This window comes from Limulus polyphemus, unplaced genomic scaffold, assembly GCF_000517525.1.
Source record: "Limulus polyphemus unplaced genomic scaffold, Limulus_polyphemus-2.1.2 Scaffold5298, whole genome shotgun sequence".
In the NCBI taxonomy this organism is placed as follows: Eukaryota; Metazoa; Arthropoda; class Merostomata; order Xiphosura; family Limulidae; genus Limulus; species Limulus polyphemus.
The window spans coordinates 16,324-35,014 of record NW_013670908.1 but is presented as its reverse complement, the minus strand read 5'-3'; the positions used below and the strand labels follow the sequence as shown (position 1 = coordinate 35,014).

At 31.3% G+C, this 18,691-nt stretch overlaps 1 protein-coding gene across 4 annotated transcripts in view; it reads right to left on the bottom strand.

The window, feature by feature from the left end:
* LOC106472396 (leucine-zipper-like transcriptional regulator 1) overlaps positions 1–18,196 on the bottom strand; it is a 34,525-nt gene extending 16,329 nt beyond the window's left edge. For 3 of the 4 annotated variants that reach the window (XM_013933040.2, XM_022400974.1, XM_022400976.1), the window contains exons 1-14: positions 18,083–18,196; positions 15,054–15,214; positions 14,267–14,329; positions 12,987–13,043; positions 12,356–12,435; positions 11,144–11,255; positions 9,990–10,137; positions 9,164–9,303; positions 7,387–7,533; positions 5,391–5,445; positions 4,313–4,516; positions 3,772–3,870; positions 1,836–1,986; positions 461–525 (exon numbers count right to left, since the gene is read on the bottom strand). In XM_013933040.2, coding sequence (XP_013788494.1) covers positions 461–525; positions 1,836–1,986; positions 3,772–3,870; positions 4,313–4,516; positions 5,391–5,445; positions 7,387–7,533; positions 9,164–9,303; positions 9,990–10,137; positions 11,144–11,255; positions 12,356–12,435; positions 12,987–13,043; positions 14,267–14,329; positions 15,054–15,196 — 1,464 coding nt within the window. In that variant the 5' untranslated portion in view covers positions 15,197–15,214; positions 18,083–18,196. Of the gene's footprint in view, positions 1–460; positions 526–1,835; positions 1,987–3,771; positions 3,871–4,312; positions 4,517–5,390; positions 5,446–7,386; positions 7,534–9,163; positions 9,304–9,989; positions 10,138–11,143; positions 11,256–12,355; positions 12,436–12,986; positions 13,044–14,266; positions 14,330–15,053; positions 15,271–18,082 lie in introns of all 4 variants that reach the window. The other variant, XM_022400975.1, reaches the window with a different exon arrangement.
* Positions 18,197–18,691: the final 495 nt, after the last annotated feature.

Here is an 18,691-nt window from a genome sequence, read left to right as displayed (position 1 = left end):
CTCACCTGTACAGCTAGTCAGTAAACATCCATCATTAAAAGAACAAATAGATGTGAAGAATTACCAAAAGTTTTATCTCACCTGTACAGCTAGTCAGTAAACATCCATCATTAAAAGAACAAATAGATGTGAAGAATTACCAAAAGTTTTATCTCAGCTGTACAGCTAGTCTGTAAACATCCATCATTAAAAGAACAAATAGATGTGAAGAATTACCAAAAGTTTTATCTCACCTGTACAGCTAGTCCGTAAACATCCATCATTAAAAGAACAAATAGATGTGAAGAATTACCAAAAGTATTATCTCACCTGTACAGCTAGTCCGTAAACATCCATCATTAAAAGAACAATTAGAAGTGAAGAATTACCGAAAGTATTATCTCACCTGTACAGCTAATCGGTAAACATCCATCATTAAAAAACAAATAGATGTGACGAATTACCAAAAGTTTTATCTCACCTGTACAGCTAGTCGGTAAACATCCATCATTAAAAGAACAATCTTGTTACTAAGTGGATCTCTACCTAATAAGGAGAAAAGAACTAATAAATAAGAAAAAAGCGTCTAAAATACCAAAAAAAAAAGATTGATATACCATATCATTATACATTAAAAGTTTTAAATATCTGACACCATATGTTCCAACATTATAGATATTTAATTAGCATTTCAGCCAGTGAGCAGATTAGTAAATTGCAACCTGGCTTCACTGGTTGAAAGTTGGGCAGTCCTGATCTGTGTTAAGCTTGAGGAAAAAGTTTGATTGTGCATTGATTAGTCTGCTTTTTTACAACACTTCAAAACATCTGTCCACTGCATGTTTACAGTATTGTAATAAATACTATAAGTAAAATACAAATAATACACAGCCTATTTAAAACGTGAATTTACAAATCTAAATTTTAACTAAGAAATCCTTCCAATACTAGGGGGCCAAGTGAGACCTGGCTGCAGGTTGGACGAGATCCAGTTTGAGACAGGTCATTTATGTACATCTTTCTTAGCAGGTTTTTAAATTTAAATCTGTGAATAACAGAATACAGACACATTTGAAGCCTATATTCACTGTGATATTTGAAACCTTACAAGTGGTTTTCACATTACAGCAAGAAACAGTCAACTGTTTGTGATATGCAACAATCTTAGTTTTTTTTCGTGATAAATGATTGTCTCATGTTTACAAGTGATGGATGAAGAGTTTCATCAAAGGAAGTAGTGAAAAACAATCGTACTTTTCGTCGCTGAACAGAGTAATACTGTGATTCTATCATTCACCATGTAGTAAATGGTTACATCCTAGCGAGTTATGCGCGGTGTAGTAAACGGTTACATTCTAGTGAGTCATGCACTATGTAGTAAATGGTTACATCCTAGCGAGTCATGCACCGTGTAGTAAACAGTTACATTCTAGTGAGTCATGCACCGTGTAGTAAACGGTTACATTCTAGTGAGTCATGCACCGTGTAGTAAACGGTTACATTCTAGTGAGTCATGCACCATGTAGTAAACGGTTACATTCCTAGTGAGTCATGCACCATGTAGTAAACGGTTACATCCTAGTGAGTCATGCACCGTGTAGTAAACGGTTACATCCTAGCGAGTCACATCAATATAACCAAAATGTGGGTGATATAGCTTTTGTTTTTTATGTTCGCTTCATTTTCTTGAATTAAAAACGGTAACATACAGGTTTTAACAACTCATAAATAACAATTCAGAACTCCTTTTATGCATGGATAAACATCCAATTGAAAAAGAGTATCCATACAAAGATGTAGTAAACGCAATCAAATACAGAATGATTTTAAACTACAATGACATAAAACCAGCTTACTTTTCTTAGTTGGGTCTATACGGTCAGTATAAATGTAAGTAAGAACAAGTTCAAAAGCTTCAGGAACAGCATCTTTCAACTTGACCTGCAGTAAAAGTGTGTTCCGCTTTCCTGACATTGGGTGGTAGTCACTCACAGCAGTTTGCTCCAGCTGCTCGACAAAAAACAACGTATTTTGTACTCATCAAACCTTTTTCCTTAAAGTATGTATTTAACACAATAATAAATGTAAAGCTTGTTCTTTAATCCTCTCGCTACAGGTATACTTTACTGCACATGACACAAGGTTTTAGTGTTTTACATTAAAAATTTTATCAAACTACTTTTTGTTTATGTTAAACTAATTAGTATAGCATCAAATCTTAGCTAATAATCCATATTTTAATAGTATATGTTTTAAGTTCTTAATTTTATAAGGCAATATTTAATAGAATCCTGAATTTCCTATAATATGACACACACATGACACATTTTCTCTAGGTATCTTCTCATCTCTATTTTATCCACCATCCCCTCCAAAAACTGCAAAATTAAACATAAATTACTCAATATATAATCGTCACTGCTCAGACAAACCATAATTTTTTATAGACTTCAATTTTGTTTGGTTAGAGAACTATCAAATAGAAAATCAGATCCCTCCTGCCACACCCTCTCTTTCAGGATTTGTCTTATGTTTAATTATATATCACCTATAACCAATAGAAAGCCAAGGTTTTCATCTATCAAATGATGTTTTCTATTATGTTGTGTTCTGAACACAGGATAGCCAATTTCACTTGTAATACAACTTTTGTTCTCACGGGAATGACAACAGCTAGCTTGGGTGAATTTGTAATGGCTCTTGTCACATAGTTAAAAATCCAGAAACATTGTGCTTGTTAGAAGAAATTGTCTGCTTTTTGCATGTTATTTGGAGCATTATTTAATTAAATAAAAAATATTTAATGCACTACTACCATTAGTACAAAAAAGTAGGGTTAAATGTCATTGATAGTCGACAGAAAAAAAAAAGAATACTCAGGTAAGTACTTTATTTCTTGTTTTTCAAGTTAATTCTTTAATTATTATTATAAAATAACTAAAATGTAAAAATAAAGATCTTTTTAAGCTAGTTAAGGTTAAATTAGGTAAAATAAACAATAATACTAATATAATAAAAATATTTCACGAGGCACACGTAAGCAGCTTTTGTGTAGCTTGCGAGTAATGTAATTTGATAGCGTAAAGTGAGCTGCACGTTCTACAAGTGATTTACAACTTATAATGGCATGAGTTTTAGTGGTTAGACATAGTTCAAAGGGCAATAAAACAATGAAATCTAATTATAAATAGATGTATACTGTTACGAGTTTAAAACTACTTAGGATAAATGATTGTAGTTTCATGCTACATTTGAAATCATTCTAGAAAGAAAAGGAGGGTAATTTAGACTTATTACGATTTTTTTTGGTGGTTACAAGGTCAGTCAAATTGACCAACCTCGTATAGAGTTAGGGTCGAGAAAATAACAGATAAAGTATAAAGTTTTACTGAAAACAAACATTTGAAATGTATTTAGGAGGTTTTAGGCTTTTACACAAATGAAATTTGAGATTTTTGAGATGAAGAAAAGTATTTTTAATCTTAACATGAAAATCATTTTGCACACGAACTATTCAAAATAAATACTCAATATATTCATGGACAAATCTTCTTTTAGTTTATTAAAAATACTTCCCTAAAAAAATAAGATTTTTTGTATGTGAAAGGCTTATAATATTTACTGAAAGACTAACAAATTTTGTTAAGATATACACACTGCGTCAAGTCTATAAAGACTTTATACGAGTACAAAAAAGTCACGTGGTCAGTCAAATTGACCGAGCCCATGGGAGAGAGTTAAAGTATGTATTTAACACAATAATAAGTGTAAAGCTATATTAGTCTATCTTACCATTTCTCTGTGTCTGTCTCTTGCTTGTCGAACCTTGTTTCTTAACCAATGGGAACGAGCTGCAACAAACCCTATGTGTGCAGGAATCTTGTGCTCTTCCTACGCCCAAGAATGTAAGTTATCCACAGTTTAACAAAATTATTAAAATTTGTTTGTAGACCTACATGTACTTTAACAACTATTATCTTTTAAGCTTAAGACAAAAAAAAGGATATTAATGTTTAAAAACTACACTTTAAGTCAACAAATCTCAGGGTTAAACTGCATAACAATATTCAAAATTATTATAGTTATATACGACACAGTATAAACTCAACAACTTCTACTTTTAAACTCAAAGGGAAGATTGTAAAAAAAACTGTTTAAACTCCACGACTGGAAAACATTATTACACGGAAATTTCCCACTTTTCACCGAAAAGAAACTGTAACAATGTTTAACACTGCAACAATGATTTCACTCTTTTTTCAGTAACTATACATTAACTTTAAACACTAATTTATAATGAATTAAAGATTTATGATTTTTATTATTCACTCACCTCTCCCACCAAGAACTCTACGTCACAGAACTGCCGACTCTCTAATAATTTACCAAAATCTTCGTGTAGGGTACATTTAGGATAACAGGAGAACTGGAAGCGAAACATTTCTCCACTACGAACGTTGTTGTCAACAGTTCCTCCAAATATGTACATGGCATCCCCAATCACAGCTGCAGCATGAAAAAGTCTTCCCGAAGGTACCTGACGATTAACGCATCAATTTTCTTAAAATCAACCAGCTAATCTTTAAAAGGAAATGTCCTCAACTTTAAAAACGACAAAATTTAAGTTTCATTTCTTTGAAGAAAAGTTAACAATATCTGTGTGTATATATATATACAATGTCTTTGTAATGCAAGTTAAGTCCTCAAAACAAAACATTTGAAGAAGAATGATATTTATAGCACAAAGTTAACCCTTTTAGTGTGTAATTAAATTTTGGGTGGATTATTGAAAAGTGTTAATTATCCACTAACAAAATCCACTTTTGCTCGGTGATGTACGCACGTGTAGTACTAAGGCAGGAAATTCAAGGACATGCGAGTACTCTAATTGTTACACTAAACTGTAAAGTTTTTGTGACACGATGGGGTAAATCCACTTGTTTCACCAAATGTTTATAAATGTTAAGTCAAATAAATCCCATTATAGCATCCAAAGGATTAAGGGACTGACAAACAAAAATAAATGCATATACATTTAGTCCTTGTAAACCTAGAAATAAACATTATGTATGTGATCCAACTAAACAAAATTTGAAAAGTAATGAAGGGATTTGAATAAAGTAAAGTGACAGTTTTCGAGAAAAATGTCGTAAAGCAATTTGTTCATCTAAACTTGAAAAAGGAAATTAAAAACGAAGTTTTTATAATAATTGTCCTTAAAAAAAACATTTAAAATAAAGAGTGGTTATCTGAATAATACGAACATTATAATTATACTTTATATACTGCATAATGCATTTCATATTGAAAAGTTTGTTAAATCGCAATTAAAAACAATTATTTTCATGCTATCCTTAAAAGCAACTGGAACTGTACTCTTGATAGCTTTGATATGATATTTACTAACTGACCTCACTATCCGGTGATGGCTGGATTATTGACCAAAGTTGCGAGTCCAAGTCGAAACTAGAAGATTTAAAAAATATTTTCGTAAAAATCCACGACAACTTTTTTCGAATAGTTAGTGGGAAATTTAAAGATAGCATTTAACACAACAAGTTTATGAAATCTTTTCCTGCAGGATGTAGATGATATCCTATTAACAGATTTGATTGATCTTTAAAAGGGTACAGCTAATAAAGAAAAGTTGGAATAAACTTCAATAGATCTTACACAGAAGTTTTAATGATGATTCCTTCAATCTGACTAGACTGACCAAGTTTCAGTTTTGCTGACATGCCGACAAGGATTTCACCTTGAGGAATAAACATGTAAGTTCTGTAAACATTTATTTGGGGAGGTTCTCCTCATTAAAATCTGTATTTGGTTACCAATAGAATTCTTTTTACAGTTCTGAGTTTTGAAAATATTTCTGCTGTACAACACATTAGATTCATTCTGTTTGGTGAACAATTTCGTTCCTCTCTATCTTGGATCTCGACATATCACCTGTTCATATCCATCCTCTTGCATGGGGTCAAAGATGTTGTCTTCTTCGTGTTTATATGACACACATGAACACGTACAGAAAAATTCCAAGTGTGCATTTCAGAAGTGAAGTTACAGCATGCACAAACAGAAGCCACTTGTCAAACCAATGGTAGTTGAACCTACTGACAGGTACATTCTGTTTGTCTTTAGTCAGTATTTTGTTGATCAGAAAAATAAAGATTAATTAATCATTACATATTCCAAAATTATGTTAAAAAGCATTGTCAACTGATTACAACAGCATAATGTAGTTATTGCAGAAAGAAGATTTATGTATGCATTAACTTTCCTTCATGCCATTCTGTTTTTGCAAGAGGAATATAACCAGCATCTTAAAAAGGAATCCAATCTTTAAATGCTTGTAACAGAAGTGCATCAGTCAGTAGAAGCATTAAATTGCTGTGTAAAACAGTGGAAGTTACTGGACATAGAATTTACCACCTTTCATATTCTGTAATAACTGTAATGCTATTTTCAACTGTTATTAACTTGTTCTATTATAAAAGACAGGAGCTCATTCTAATGCTGACACTCAACTGGTGAAACAATACAATACACTCCAAGAGACTGTAAAATCTGAGGGTTTATTGTAAAAGAAGTCATCGTGGAAAAAGACTGAAGCAGGTAATGTGACTTTCAACTTTGCAAAATTGTCCAAAGAATGCCTGTAGTCATTGACATTGGGTATATACTACCCGAAGCAGGCAGTGTCATACACGCACGTCTCTCTGAGAACAGACTTTACGATATACGAGTAAGCAGTTAACCAGATAGTCTTCTCCATGGAAAGATTCACAACCACCAAGTATTAAAATGTGCTCTCTCTGGATTCAGTGTGACCACCTATACTAGCTTAGTACTACTTGCATTGTACAGGCACAAGAAGAGTAAGATGTGGTTGCATATTGTAATGTGACTCCCATGACTCAAAGATCACAAGAAAGAGAGGCTTAAAAGACCAGCTTTCATACCCAAAGGTTCTCAGGATGCTGAATTTATGATTAAAGGCACTTTCCATAACTGAAGATGGAACATTAATTTCGGTGTATGTTATAGAGGAGTTAAGATTCTGGTCATTTTTGTGGTTTTTAACATTTGTAGGATAAGAAGAACACAATACGTGGAAATACAAGACTTGAAGAGTGGACAAAATTCCCTTATTCTTTTCTTTTGTCTTTTTATTTGAAATATTTTACAAAATCACAATCTATTAGGAAACCATTAGATATAAAATTACAAGTTACAGATACTCTTGAAACCTGTGTTGGAAGAAATGACGATACTTTGATATAAATATACATAAAATTAATGAAATTTATACATGCCACATAAACCAAAAAAAACTCATTCTTACACTGTAATATGCTGATATCATCAAGTTTTTACTGTCAAAAGTATAATACAAAGTTTACTAACCAGTGTAGGTCATTAGGTAAAGTACTGTCTGCTGCACCACCAAAGACGTAAAGATGACGATCAAATGCCACCATCGTGTGTCCATAGCGGCGTGTTGGTGGTGGTGGAGCTCCACGTAATATATGGTCAGTAGATATTCGAGTCCAGCTGGAATTGAAATTAGTTAAAATAGACGATGAATATCTACAATAAGACAATCATTAAATAAAAGTCTACCAGATCCAGGTGCATCGATTCAATGCATCTGTTGAAAGGTTTATTTTATCTTATTGCAAAGAAAAAAAACTAGCTTGAAACTTTAAAAACAGTTTATATTGTAGCTTCTGCAAATAAAATATTTATTTTTTATGTAACATTTGTATGAAATTGGCCCAGCATGGCCAGATGGTTAGAGTACTCAATTAGCAATCTGAGGGTCGTGGATTCGAATCCCCATCCCATTAAACATGGTCACCCTTTCAGCCATGGGGGCATTATAATTTGACAGTGAATCCCACTTTTCGTTGGTAAAAAAGTAGCCAAAGAGTTGGTAGTGGATGGTGATGACTAGCTGCCTTCCCTTTAGTCTTACACTGCTAAATTAGGGATGGCTAGCGCAGATACCCCTCGTGTAGTTTTGTGCAAAATTCAAACCAAAACATTGTCTGAAGTTACAGCTTTGAAATTTTGAAAGTATTTCATTGTGATATATTTCTTTAAAAAAAAACAATTAAAAATGTTTACATTTGTTGCAGATTTTAATTATCAATGTTAAATTATCCTAGAAGGTTTTTATCTTATAAAATTGTAAATTTTATCTTTGTTTTGATTTAAAAAACATTGCACGTAGAGTCACTGTGTTTATAATCAGTTGTCTACAATTAAAAGAACTTTATCACACCAAAATCATAAGCAAGCTTACTTTTTTTTTAACTGTTTATCAGAAGGTTTTATTTAACAAATGTAATAAGCTTTAAACCTGTTATATATTTTTTTTACATTTATTTTCAGTGATTTTCTTTGAACATCCAAGTGGTTACTTAGGCCAATAAGATCCAAGTAACAAAAAGGCCTAACAGAGCAGCCTTGTTAGCAAACCAAAACTTGCTATGGTCAAATGCTAAATGATTTAATTAAGCCTATCTCATTTTGTTTCCACAAAAAACATTTCTGTTCCTATCATATGGAAACATTAAATTTCAAATGAAGTATAAAATGATAAAGAAAAGTTTTAAAAAAAAAATCAGTATTGTACTTGTAGCAAAAATTGTTAACAAACAATTTTTTTTTCTAGAAAAATATCACCATGCTTAGATTTTATCACTTTTTTCCAATTTCTAAATAAATCTCTGTTGAACTAGAACCAATACTGGCTTTCCTTGTGTACTTATGTCAATATTCTATGTCTTCTTGAAGCTGGGATTAGACATCACATCATGACAAATGAGGTTGACAAAATGTGATTGGCTAAAAATCGATAAAACTATATTCGTATTGTATCTCAAGTTACAAGGTCAAGTTAGCAATAATTTATTCAAAACTACTATGACTTTTTTTCCTAAGGGGTTACCAGTGCTGTATTATGCTCAGAAAAAGTTCACGTTATTCACAAAAAAAATAATGATTTTGTTTGAAGTATGCCGAAATCAGTCCAAAATCAATACTTTTTTAATTAATTAATTTTTAATTAATTAAATTTCAATTTCTTCTATTTTTTAATAATATGTGGAAAAACTTCATTTTCTCGGGACAGGCATGACAGAGATGATGTTAGTTTTCAGTTAACAAGATTACGTACTATTTCTCCTTGAAATGAAACTGAAAGAGACTGTTTGTTATCTTGGCACCACTCTGACCAGAAAACACAAACATACTATCTCTTGCTACAGCCACTGGAAAGTTGCAACATGTGGGGGGACAATCTCCCCGTTGAGGAACCTGAAATTAACAAAACATATTAAAATAATACTTACACATGGACATACACGTACTTATATTTTATTCCCAAAATTTCTCATTCCTGTGTTAGGCCTAAAGATGTTGTACGTAGCCATGTACCAAACATATTTCCACTAAACAAGAACTTTGTATATGTTCAACAATTAGAAAATGTATCTTTAAAAATACTGTACTTTATTAAATATAAATAAAAGTTTTGTTTCACATGGGCCTTACTCTGTACATGATGTGTTAAAGAATAAGCAATAATGTATGTACAAAATATATGTTTAAATATTTTGTTGAGACAAAAAAATGAAACACATATATATATATACACACTAATCTAGACCATCATTGAAGTCTGTGTGTCCACTTATAACCAACAAATTGCTGGGCTGATTACCACAAAACCTGGCACATACCATTATAGCACCCTGGGGATTGACACAGGAGGTCAACATTTGGATCTCACCCCCCCACCACCATGTCATCCAATGGGGAAACTCTGTGTCTTCCCCACATGTAGAACAGGTACAGTGGCTAGGTTTAATAAATTCAAGAAAATTCTTTTCTACTTATAACCAGTTTCAGGAGGCATGCGTCTATGTATTTTGTCATACATTTTAAACCTTACGTAACTAAAATCCTGTAATCTGTTAACAGACCTTGTTGCTCGTACTTACTTCTTCCCACGACTTTGAGTCTCCTAACAAAGAGAATGTCCACATGTCATTTAACCTGGCATTGCCATTGTAGCCGGCAAATATCCACAGTTTACCATCATAAACTGCAGCACCATGGGCAGATCGTGGAACTGGCATTCTACGAACACTGTAAAAACCATCATCGACTTTAAACGTATAAAAACAACTTTATGTTCGTGCAAGAGTTTATATACCAATTTAAATTTGGGAACATACAAATGTTACCAGATTATAAGTTTGTCTTTTATAAAAACACTCAATTTTTTATTAATATACACAATATTAATAACATTTGTTTTACAGAAATGATAATTAAATGTTACCAGATTATAATTTTGTCTTTTATAAAAACACTCCATTTTTTATTAATATACACAATATTAGTAACATTTGTTTTACAGAAATGATAATTAAATGTTACCAGATTATAAGTTTGTCTTTTAGAAAAACACTAAATTTTTTATTAATATACACAATATTAATTACATTTGTTTTACAGAAATGATAATTAAATGTTACCAGATTATAAGTTTGTCTTTTAGAAAAACACTTCATTTTTCCTAAATCTGCTGGTTAGTTATGTCTAATTATATATATATATAATTTCCAATATACAGAATAATTATTTTTCATTATTTTCAAGTACAAATATTATTCAGTGTACCAGAATAATAATAATAATAATAATTATTATTATACCAGATTAGTATAAGATTTTCTATAAAATAAAAAAAAATTACATTCTACAACTACACCATGTATTTTATATAAACATTTCAAACTGTTCTAATTCCTGCTTATTTTACTCTTCACGATCTGACCTTTAAAAGTCAATTCACCATTGTGACGAACTGAAACAATGGACATTTCTCTAAACTAATATCCAAATAAAAACAATAAGGAAATAAAAATTTTTAAATATTTTATAGAAAATGAAATCTGTTTTACATCAACTAACACGTCAGATATATACTGAGAATGAATCAATTTTCCTTCAACAATTTATTAAGCGTGGTATTAAAAAAAAAAAACACCTATTTCTCATCTCGATACTTTTACAAGGTCTTTAGCTTTACAAACACTACACTTACAAAACAAATTCATTGATAAAACAAAACAGAAATATTGCTTACTTTCCATCAAAAAACCTCCATTCACTCCACAGACCAGTGGTAAACTTGTATTCAAAAAGATCATTCTTGTTTGTTAAATTGGAGTTAGAATGAATATCTCCCGTGTAGCCTCCTGAAAAATTGAGTTTTATTAAAGCACAATAAATAATAACACAAGATGAGTATGTTTTATTAAACAAGTCATCACGTGCAAGAATTACCTCCATTCAAACAGAGGTTTGTCAACTACATCCAATTATTGAGGTAATGATACGGAAAACTAGCAACGAGAGGTGTCAAAATGAAATAAGTTTTTTTTTACCTCTGGTCTTTTTGGTGTATTGAATACTATACCGAAAATGGTAAAACATTTTTTTAACAATAGAGTTCATAATCACACTAAAGCTTCTCTGGACTTGTAATTTAGATTTTGTGTAAATTAATAAATAAAAACTATTTGCAGGATACGTATTAAGATTACTAAAAAAGAAATCCCAAACCTCTAAACTTATTGAAAAGCTATATTGTATTAATATATTTAATTGTAAGTAGGAATTACTAGATACCATGGAAAATATCTGAAGGTTAAATAAGTTTAGATATTTTACGCATTTTTGAAGTTTTAAAAGGCTTTATATTTAAGAAATAGCTTTATTGAAAAACATTAAAGATTTAATATTAGTTGAGGAAGAATTCAGGGTATATTTTGGTCCAAATTTGCCCGAAAACTAGAACAATTTTCGTTTTGTTGAAATTTGGGCAAAACTTCTCGAGAGCTATATATGCTAGCTGTCCCTAATTTGGAAGTGATGGACTAGAGGGAAGGCAGCTAGTTAACACCATCCACTCCCAACTCTAAAGGTATTCTAATCAAATATTGGGATTGAGTGTCACATTATAACTCCCCTATGGCTAAAAAGACAAATATGTATGGTGTTTATTTGTTTTAAATTTCGCGCAAAGCTGCACGAGGGCTATCTGCGCTAGCTGTTCCTAATTTATCAGTGAAAGACTAGAGGGAAGGCAGCTAATCATCACCACCCATCACCAACTCTTGGGCTACTCTTTTACCAACGGATTTGAACCCGCAACCTTCAACTTGCGAGTCGAGTGCCCTAACCACCTGGCCATATGTAGAGTGATGGGATTTGAACTCAAAACCCACAGATAGCAATCCGAGCACCCTAACCACTAGGCTATCCCAAGCACTTTGAAAACAAATGGAAAACTTACCAAAAACAAACATGCTGTTTTCATGAACAACTGAAGAATGATGATACCTTGGTGCTGGAGGACATCCTGTTGTAAAGGCTCTGAAACCACCCAACCCCAAAAAACAAACTATAAGCTAATCAAAGTAAAATATAATTACATAAAAAACACAGAAATCCTTATTCCAGTTACTACATATAACATGTTTAAGATGTGAATGACAAACTTAGGAAGTCTTGAAATAAAAGTTAAAAAATCCAACTTAACAACGGTTAACTTCCGAGTCACTTCCACACTATGATAATTAAATGAGTAAAAATCAATAAAACCTTTAACATCTAAGTAATTTTTATTACAAAGCAAGATCTATGAATATTTCAATTTAATGTAATCAATACCTATAGTTTAATACTATTACCACTTGTTTAATATATTCCAATTTTTATGGTTTTAACGCATCTGAGGAAAGGCATTCTGCCAGAAATATCATACTAATAAAAAAAATGCTTGGAGGTAGTATTAATATTACATCATTAATTGTATGCCCTTCTCACACTTCAGGGTCACTTTTAATTTTATTTTAATGTTTTCTCTCATAATAAATGAAAGCGATCACAACATCCTTAATATGTGCACGACCTCAGGCACTCACCTGCCCCAAGACTTATCCTTAACATCGAATCTCAACAAGTCATTCAACATGTGTTTCCTGTATGAAAGCAGAACAGCAATCAGTATTGTACAACAATACTTTGACATTAATTAAAATTGTAATTATAGAATCTGTATTTGTAGAAGTAGTAATATCTTTCACAATAAAATCAAAACTTGAGAACCTTATATAGTTTTCTAACACATTTCATGGAAATTAACTTGTAACTGAAGTCTGAAAAGTCCTTGGTTAAATCAGTTTTTCAGTTTGCACAATATATTTTGAGTAGGAAACATATAGAACAATAAACAGTTAGGGCACATTACAATTAACCAAACATTTACTCATTCTTCTTGTTTTTATACATGCTGGTACAATGCATTTCTTTTTATCAATTAATTCAAACCTAACTTAAAACACATTAAAAAGCAATGCTACAAAGAAAAACCATGAGAAGACTTGCAGACGCGTTTGTTCATGTTTCTAGTTTATTTATCTCGCTATTGTTGAAGCTTTGTTTTAGATACTGACACACAGTTGAAACTAAAAGTATCAAAATTAATACCTTACGACAAAAACGAGTTATACCATACAAACACATTTCTTCATCCTCAAAAAAAAACATGTTATTGTGTGATAAATTTTGGCCATAAGTGTACGTCAGATACTGTTCTTGTTTTGTTTTTCGAGGATAAAAGAAAGCATTTGTATGGCATAAGATATTTTCTTCACAAGGTAATGATGTCTGGAAATAGCCACTTTGAATACATTGTATAAAATGTAATAAATAATTCATGTCTATTTATTAATTAGTAATTCAAACACAAAGTCATAATAATTAGTAAAGGTTTTACAATGAGAAAGAAACTCATATGTCTCCTAATTTTCACAAGAATTGAGGAAATGGCTCAATAAATATGCATGAAAATTTGTACATCTAAAGACTGATGACAGTTTAGAAGTGCAGTTTTCAGAGAGCTGAAATTTTTTATCTGTTTTCTCCAAGTAAGATACATTATCCTGAGTTGGATTTTTTTGGAAAAAAGATCAGGTAACTTATAAAATCATAAATGATTTATGAAACATTAAAAAAAGATTTTACGATATATATATATATTTTTTAATCCAAATAATTGTAAGTACTTTAAAAGATCAACTTGTGCCAAATCATCTGTGAAACAAAGTAGGTTTCCAAGCTCATTCTTAGCACCTAAAAGGTACACACAAACACACACATATCTCTTTGTGAAAAATTACTTTGCACTGCAAGTTAAACTCACCCATTGTCTCCTCCAAATACGTATATAGCGTCCTTGTAAGCTACAACGGTATGCTTGCTCCTTCTGTAGAGGGTGGTTTATATTCTGTTATTATACACTATTTCACTGAGCACTAAATGTTACCATAAGTACAAATGTATATGTTACAATCTGTACCACCTATATAAAACAAATGTTAATTAAAAATGCTTCTGACTATTTTAGATCTCTTAAATTTAGTTCAGAGATTTAACTTTTCATTTAAGTCTACTTTTATGATTAATTTTTCTTTGGACATTGAAATAAATGTCCGGAGAATTTTGTTCTAGAATGTGCAGTACTTTCTACAAATATCCTTTCCGAGAACATTTGAAAAACAAAAGAAATGTTGTTCGATCTTAAATTAACCACAGAGAGGAAAAATTTTGCGCTAATGTAATTGTACAGATTAGTGCGTAAATAAGAGGTAAGAAGGATGATACCTTGTAAACCATACCAGATAACTCTTATATTGAGTACATGGTAGGAAACACAATACATTGTAAAACATAATGGATAGCATAATGGACTTGGATTGTTTTCTTTAGATGTGGTAATGGTTGGTATGTATAACAGAGTAAATAAATTGTTCTTTGAGAGTTTAGAGGGGAGACCGGTTTTGATCTGAGAGTGAGAGGTAATAATAAGAAGAATGATACATTATATCACATCAATTCACATTGTTGAATGTGCAACTACTACATAAATAACTACAAAAAAATCACAGCTTGTTTGTTTAATATAATAAATGTTAAGATTCAAACCTCACCGAGCCCCAACAAACTCATCACATTCTGGCATTCTCCTCCAACGATGAACAGTCTCAAACGGGCCAAAATCGAGAGTCAAACACTCTGCACTTTCAGGCCAGTTGTGATCAAACTCCATTCCAGGTGGACGAGCTATTGCCATCTTTCTTTACAGTAAAATCTAAAGGCAGGCCTTGTTCATATGACACATCGTTTACAGCATCAATATTAAAATGGCTATGAAAATTACTTTACTTTTAGCAAATACATTACTTAATAGAACAAAGACTCCATAAATTATTTATTACATACCCAGTTATTTATTAAATTATTTAATTACATAAATTATTTATTACATACCTTTTTAATAAATACTGATACACTTTTATGGATGTATTGTGAAAAATCTAACAAAAAAATTCAACTAGTTAAGCCTAACACTGATATACTTTCATAGATGTATTGTAAAAAAATCTAACAAATCTGAATAAAAATACAGCTAGTAAAGCCTAACATTGATATACTTTCACAGATAAAAAATCTAACAAATCTGACAAAAATACAGCTAGTTAAGCCTAACACTGATACACTTTTGTAGATGTAACAAATCTGACAAAAAAATACATCTAGTTAATCCTAACATATTATTGAGCAGATTTATATACAATTAATCTGATTTAAACTTGGATAAAAACTATTTATACAAGACATAAATGTACACAATATGTAAGTTATATAATGCTTATTTTACTAGGTACACTAATATATAGCTGGTGAAGGATTACTTTCTCTCATCCATTTGCTTAACTCAAAATGATACGAAAATTTCAGTAAAAGATACTTCATGAGATACGTGTGAAGGATGTACGACTAGGTATTTAAACCCATGACTAGAAATAAGATGCGATATCAAATTTCCCTGGAAGCCTCACACAATATGACGTTACCTACTTTCTACGGCTCTCGAGTACATCAAAATCACAACTGTCCATGAGTTATACTTTATGTGAGGAATTTGTGTCGTACCACTGGTGGTACATGGAGATTATATCAGTGGTACAGGAGAAAAATTAATGCAAAAGTTATAACATTTGTAATTAGCCCAATCCAAGCTTCTCCTGTACACACTACTCTGCCCGCTAGTCTGTGAGAAGTGAAGAATGTCCTGAAAACTTTTTAATGAAAGAAAAGAAAAAAACTTAACTCTTCTTGTGATGGTAATTTGTAACAGGTTTTTTAAAGTTTCTCTTTAAAAGGTTTTAACTGAGAGTTAGAAAAAAGTGGAAATCACTACCTGACACTGCTTTAAATCTTCTAATGTTTTTTACAATTTCGTACCTGGGATGAAACTGCATTCTCAACTCTGACATCATTGAAAATAAATACAGATCAAGGCTGAATGTGACAAAAGCTTCACCCCTCCCCCCCAAACAACAACAACAACCAAATACTTTCCTCCCTTGTTTTTTGAACTGAACCTCCGTGGTATTTCATAAAAGGTTTAAACAAAAATTGATACCCAAAATATTTGAGGACCACTGCTTTAAATGATTTAATTTGTAGGGAATGTTCAAAATTGTAATTATTTTGACATTATGAAGGCTTCAGTACAGAGATCAAAAGTGTCCACTCTTCTTATACTAGCTTCAAGGAAGGTTCAATCCTTAAAATTCTATTTAGCCTATTACCTACAGTTCTTCTAAATCGAGGCTGAATCTGGCTAATTTCATTATCAAATCATTACAACTAATAAACCTTAGCCATAATAAGCATCCCACAATTATCACACATATTTTGAGTTTTAGTTTCATAAGATATATATATATATATGAACCCTAACATGCTAAAAATGTTTAAACCAAAAAAATAAAAAATATATATATATGTGGCAAATTCATTTTGTTTATTTTGTGATTTTGATAGTTTAAAATGTAAATACTGTATATCCTTTATTCTAAGAAGACAACTTTAAATGCATTAAAGTTAAATTCTTCTCACAATTCAAATTTGACAAATGATTAAGTTGAATATTAAACTTCAGATACCACTTCTACTTCGAGTATATTTTCAAGACTTTAATTTTTTTCCATCCTATATATTTGTTTGCATAATTTTGCAGAAAGCTATTCAAGAGCCATCTACACTGCTAGTCACCCCTGATTTAGCAGTGATAGACTAGAAAAAAGGTAGCTTGTCAAAATCACACACTAACAACTCTTGGGCTACTCTTTACAACAGTGGTCCCCCGGTGGCACAGCAGTATGTTTGTGGACCTATACCATTAGAAACTGAGTTTCAATACCTGCACGTAGCTTTGTGCATAATAACAAAACAGGAAGAGCAAACAGTGTAATTGATCATACATAATAACACCTTCTACAGCAGAAAGGACAAGCATGTTTGTTAATAGTTTGATCCTTAATACACATATTGTGAATTGAGTTTCCTAACCATCAGGCCATGCCAGGCCTCTTCTTTCCATTATTTTAATTTTATAACTTTCACTGTTAGTTACTGAAAAGTGTCGAAGTAGGTGAAACTGAAACTGCATTACAAAAGTGAAAGTGTTGAGTTTACTTGAGGAATACAGTGATATATTTACGGAAAACTAAAACAGCTATAAAAATAATTATTTCATGATATATTTTAATAAAAAAAATCCACCCTCAAGTATCTTGCATATAGATTTAGCTGATGTAAATTCATATCTTCAAAAACATACTGAACTTGAAAGTTGAAGATGCAATGTATAAATCATAACTTGTAAGCTGCAATAGTATTTACAAATAACTTTTCTGGTTTAACTTTATTTTTAAGCAGTATCGTTAAAACTTATATGTTAAACTAGTCTATTAAAATAATTAATAAATAAATACTTGAAAAAGCTGAAAATGAAATTTATAAATTATATACAAACCGTTAAACAGACTACGACTAAAAGATCCAATTTATCAATGAATTTTCAAAAGTTCAATCTAAATCTATATGACATTTTAAAACAAAATAAGTTATGTTTCCTAGTATATCACCAAAATCAACTCATACGTACTGACAGTGACAATAAAAACCACACCAGACAAATTGTCTTAAAATATTAGCTATACATAATATGCTGTCAATAAACTGCCTAGCTTAACCTTCCATTGAATGTTTTTGCTGTTAGCGCCATCTACTATAAAGTTATGTTAGAGCTCTGGATAATACAGCATTTTTTGTTTTTGTTTTATTTCTACAATGATAGAACATACATAACATTGTATAATATAGTTTGTTTTCTTTACAATGACTGATTTAAACAAACTTTCTTCTCCGCCTGTACTTTGTACGAACTACAGAACTTATATCAACAGTGTTTTCAACAATGAAGGTAAGCACTTGTAGAATTAACGTTATCTTTATCATTTCAAGTTTGCACTGTCGCTATAGAGTAAGCACGTTTTTCGCGATTTTTTATCTCTGTCACTGAAAATTATTCGATTGTCCAATAATATTACCTGAGCTTTGTCTAATAATTCGGGAGCAGATCCAGGATTTTGAGCAGGAGAGGGTCCAAATGGAAGAAAAAAGTAAGTAAAAGAATAAGACGGAAGGCTTTGTTTTTTTTTTATTTCGCGAAAAACTACACGAGAGCTATCTGCGCTAGCCGTACCTAATTTAG